Source organism: Procambarus clarkii, chromosome 90 (genome assembly GCF_040958095.1).
Source record: "Procambarus clarkii isolate CNS0578487 chromosome 90, FALCON_Pclarkii_2.0, whole genome shotgun sequence".
Classification (NCBI taxonomy): Eukaryota; Metazoa; Arthropoda; class Malacostraca; order Decapoda; family Cambaridae; genus Procambarus; species Procambarus clarkii.
In genome coordinates this window covers 14,377,506-14,382,681 of record NC_091239.1, presented here as the reverse complement: position 1 = coordinate 14,382,681, position 5,176 = coordinate 14,377,506, and the positions used below count along the sequence as shown (strand labels likewise).

Genomic DNA, 5,176 nt, shown 5'->3' with positions numbered 1-5,176 from the left:
TACTCTACCTAACCTAACCATCTCAGCAACCCTTAGTCTTATCTGTGAAGCAACTTTTGCCATCTCTTATCGTCATGTCCACCTGTGTTGGGGCGCCAGACTCTTAACAGCTTCACTACAGTCGCTCCAGGACCCACTTTGTCCAATCACGATGGCTCGCGCTGAGGATTTATGAGGAAGGCTCGTTAGTGTGTGGCGCAGAGGGGGGGAGCGGTGCCCCCCCTCTAGTCCAGCTGTCCCCCTGGCTGGCGGTCAACAAATTACAAGGCAGGCGTCGTTACGTGCCGCCCTTAGAGGCCTTAGTGCCCAACCATACCATCACTCCCCCCCCCCCCCCCCCCCGGATACCCAATCCCAAAACCCAATCATGGCTCTGCCAGTTCCCACCCAATCTCCTTTATGTAGGTTTTTGCTCCTGGAATCCAATTATCTCCTGGAACTGCCGTGTGCAAGTTCATGATCCACTAATCGTTATGGACGAGTTACGGCTCGAAATTACCAAGCGACGGCGATTATGAGACACAAGCAGAGCGCGGCGGACGACGGCCGAAGCTCTGGCTATATTACTCTTAACAAATGATCCCGGTTTTCGTCCAGTAAAAACCGCAACAGATGCTACCACAGAGGCCGGACCTTAACCCAGGTTACAAGTCTCCGCCGCCAGCACCCTGTGACCTGCCTGCCTGTTGTGGCTGGCCACCAGGACTCTTACAAGAGCCCAGCTGCGCCTCATACTAATGACTGGATGTCACTGGAGTTTGTTTAAGGCAGCAGGGGGGCAAGTAGCCGGTACAGGTGATTAAGCCCCGCGCTTAAGCGGCCCTCCGAGGCGCTCTTTTGATGCGCCGGCCGCTGGTGGTGGTGCCCTTGAGGGCCGAGGGCGCCTGAAGGTGCGAGAGGGAGGCATAAGGTTGATCAACAGGCAACGCCTGAGCTACTGCACAATCGCTCTCGTAATACATGTTTAGTCTTGGTTAAATTATTATTACCCCCTGTAGCTCCCGGCAACACCTTCCTGCGGGGGGGGGGGGGGGGGGGGAGAGAGAGTGGAGAGAGAGAGACAGAGAGAGAGAGAGAGAGAGAGAGAGAGAGAGAGAGAGAGAGAGAGAGAGAGAGAGAGAGAGAGAGAGAGAGAGAGAGAGAGAGAGAGAGAGAGAGAGAGAGAGAGAGACATCTGTAGCACTCCTTTTTCTATTATCTTGTATTGTAGTCCGCTCTGTGATGTATTATCTTGTATTGTAGTCCGCTCTGTGATGTATTCTCCAGGCAGTACAACAGGTTGTGGGGGGGGGGAGGAGGTAGCCAGGCGAACGACCAGGGGGGGGGTGTAAGGGGGGTGTAAGGGGGGTGTAGGGGGGGTGCTCGGCTACCACAGACATATGGCCACAGACCACAGACGTAAGTCACTCTTACGACACTGAGACTTCCTTAAGAAGCCACATATATGTCCTCCCCCCTCTTAGGATACCTGGAGATAAGGGGGGGGGGTAGTGGTGGATACCATGGAGCAGGGGGGGGGGTGACTGGCAGGGGATGACGGGAAGGGGGGGGGGAGGGACAGGAGACAGGGAACGGGAAGATATATAAAAAAAAAAAAAATTCCGGTACTGAAAAATAATTCAACTCACTGAAAAATTAGCTTAAGATGCATAAAGAGTCGTGTTAACAGGTCATTACAGTCTGAGGCACGACACAAAATTGCTGATAATTGCTGAGTTCGATCCCGCGATGCCCCCGGGAGCTAACTAGCGGGAGATGACGTGTGGGGGGGAGTGATGCTGGGAGATAACACGGCCCGTAACGCCCCAGCATCCCTTAGCACAGTCACCTTGCGTCCCTAGCCCCTCAGTCTTGGTCACCAGCTGTTGCATCATGACAGGACCGCTGGCTGAGGCCAACATAGGCTGACTTCTACATGACACCCTTAACACATGACACCACATGACACCTCCCACATGACAAAAGTCACCATCACATCACGGCCTAACTCCCCTCTCCACACTATTATCCTAATTTCACAAACTCCTAATATATATAATGTCCCCATTTTGTAACCAATGAGCCATGTAAGTATAACTCTTGTATAATCTAGTGTATAATAGCAATACAATGGTGTGGCAGGAGAAGCAATACTTTGACGTATTTAGAGCCAAACGACACGTTTGTCTCTGAATGCTCTTTATTCTCTTCACCGAGGCGATGGGTCCACAATTGCACCAGAAGTGATACTTATTGTGAAGGAGAGCGCTTCCTTCATTAATATATATATATATATATATATATATATATATATATATATATATATATATATATATATATATATATATATATATATATATTGCATATATATTTCATTATTATTTTTGTATCAACCCATGTATATCTTGTAACCATCAAATATATATATATATAATTAATTAGTGTAAATTAAAGATTAGTGCCAATAATAGGGTGAAAACCTTACTTTCATCAGGCCATTAGTATGATACTCAGATCAGCATCTTATCTTCAAAAACTCACAAACATCTCAATAGACGTTACAAGAAAATAAAAATATATACAAATTTACCCTTAAAAAAACACGAAAAAAAAATCCTGGCCCATTTTCTTTTCCGAAGCCCCCATTTTGAATTACTGGTACCCGGTGAGTACCCATATACCCGAGGCTCTGAGAGCCAATTTAGGGCCTGGTAACATGTACCTTACCACCAGACGAGTACTCGAGTCCCAATTGTCAATTGGAAACGTTGGGTACTTTGCGGCTGGCCGCAGAGAGATGGCTGGCGCGATAGGCGGCAAGAACCTCGATCCTTGTCCTGATTCTTATCTTCGACAGCGCCGGGGCGTCCTGGAGGCCGCAAGCGGCCCTGCTGCGGTGTTCTTCAGGAGGCTTAAGGTGGTGTCCTTGGGGGCATTGAGAGGCTTTGTGCTCGGGTCATGGGATGCCGTCTTTCTCCTTTTTCTATATACCAAGACAGGAGTCCTGTATTCAGGTTGGGATATGTCAGGGAGATACGAACCTTGGTTATTTAAAGAGCTGAGATGTGGTCGGGATAAGGATGTAGCTTAGAGTTTTCTGTGTCGATGTGGTGAGCGCGCGCGCGCGCCTGTATGTATGTAATTACCTAGGTGTAGTTACAGGAGTTAGTTTAGTTCATTTATTATGCACCCCATACCCATGGTGTGGGCGGTAGTGGAAAGGGTTAGAGAGGCACATAATGGGCTCAGGGACTGAACCCCACAATTCATCAAAAGGAGTTACAGGATGTCCTATAACTACATATGACGCTATGCTCGTGGTGTCCCGTCTTCCCAGTACTCTTTCTCGTATTAGGCTTTCAGAGTACTAACGGATTTGTCCTCCAGGACCTTCTCTCTTAGCTTGTTCCCTCCCTCTATCACTCTGACTGTGAAATGTAACTTTCTAATATTATCCGGCACCTTTGCTCTCTTGCTTGAGTCTGTAACCTCTTGTTCTTTAAGGAGCAGGTTTAAAAAATTCCTTTATGTCAAGTTTGTCGATTCCTGTTTCTATTTTGTATGTAGTGATCATATCTCTTTTTCTTCTATCTTCCAGCTTTACCATATTTGACATCTCTAGCCTCATCACGTAACTATTGTTTGCCTGTTCCAGAGACCATTTCATAGCATGTCTTTACACATTTTCCAGTTTGTTGATGTATGAGGGGCACCATACAACCGCTGCATAGTCCAATTTTCGTCTCACATACGTTGTGAACACTTTCCTTAATACTTCATCTTTCATGTATATTTAAAAGCGATTGTGAATATGGAGAGTATAACACATGCTGCTTGAACTTGAGTGTACTCACCTAGTTGTACTCATCTATAGTGTTGGAGGGAAGGTGTTGTAGTGGGGGGGGGGGGTGTAGGTGTTGTGGTGGAGGGGTGGTGTAGGGGGTAGGTGTGTAAGGTGTGTGTATTGGGAGCAGGCCAGCTACCAGCTGAGATGAATGGCTCCCCCATAAACTGTCATCAGAACCCCCCCCCCCCCACCCCCCAAAAAAAACACCCCCACCCCCCTACAACACCCCCCCCCCTACAACACCCACGTCAACAACACACACAGAGATCACAATAGCGTGATGCATCAAATGAACAAATCCACAAGGGCCGTGACGAGGATTCGAACCTGCGTCCGGGAGAATCCCAGACACTGTCGTAGCTCAGTCGACACTAGGGGCAGTGTCTGCGATGCTCCCGGACGCAGGTTCGAATCCTCGTCACGGCCCTTGTAGATTTGTTCACCCACGTCACACTGGCAGCCCCTCAGCCCCTGCTCCTGTACCCACCTGTGTAAAAATAATTTTAATTTCCAGCTGATAAAATTCACGTTAAAAATGCAAGCTTAATAATTTCAATTATTAAGCTTGTATCATTTCGATACAAAACATAGTGACTGTAAATATATCAAAAATAATTATTTACAAAGCTTGAAGACTTGTTTAAGTAAAGGAGAGCTGCAGTTGTACTTGTACTTGCTCTATTTTGACCAACAAGCAGATTATTCTGACCAACAAGCAGACTATTCTGACCAACAAGCAGACTATTCTGACCAACAAGCAGCCTATTCTGACCAACAAGCAGCCTATTCTGACCAACAAGCAGATTATTCTGACCAACAAGCAGACTATTCTGACCAACAAGCAGACTATTCTGACCAACAAGCAGACTATTCTGACCAACAAGCAGACTATTCTGACCAACAAGCAGACTATTCTGACCAACAAGCAGCCTATTCTGACCAACAAGCAGACTATTCTGACCAACAAGCAGACTATTCTGACCAACAAGCAGACTATTCTGACCAACAAGCAGACTATTCTGACCAACAAGCAGACTATTCTGACCAACAAGCAGACTATTCTGACCAACAAGCAGACTATTCTGACCAATTCTCTCTGACGAAGGTAAAAGCCTTCTCTGATTGGTTTTAAGAAGTTTCCAGAGTATGACTCTCTGCCCACAGGATAATCTTAAGACAAGAGGATTACATATACTTGGGTAAACAAGAGGAGACTACTTCCTTAATCACTCTTAAGTTTGTGATTGTGGCTAGTTTAATCCTTCTGGGCATGAAGGGGTCTACTGCTCTAGGGGTCTACTGCTCTAGGGGTATAGAGGCCTAGGGGGCAAAATAGACAAAGGAAAGCAG

The 5,176-nt window shown here is 46.9% G+C and overlaps 1 protein-coding gene across 1 annotated transcript in view; it reads left to right on the top strand.

The window, feature by feature from the left end:
* LOC138359416 (calcium-responsive transcription coactivator-like) overlaps positions 1 to 4,958 on the top strand; it is a 6,939-nt gene extending 1,981 nt beyond the window's left edge. Inside the window, exon 2 of the mRNA XM_069318552.1 lies at positions 4,525 to 4,958. Within this exon, the coding sequence (XP_069174653.1) occupies positions 4,525 to 4,958 (434 nt within the window). The remainder of the gene's footprint in view (positions 1 to 4,524) is intronic.
* Positions 4,959 to 5,176: the final 218 nt, after the last annotated feature.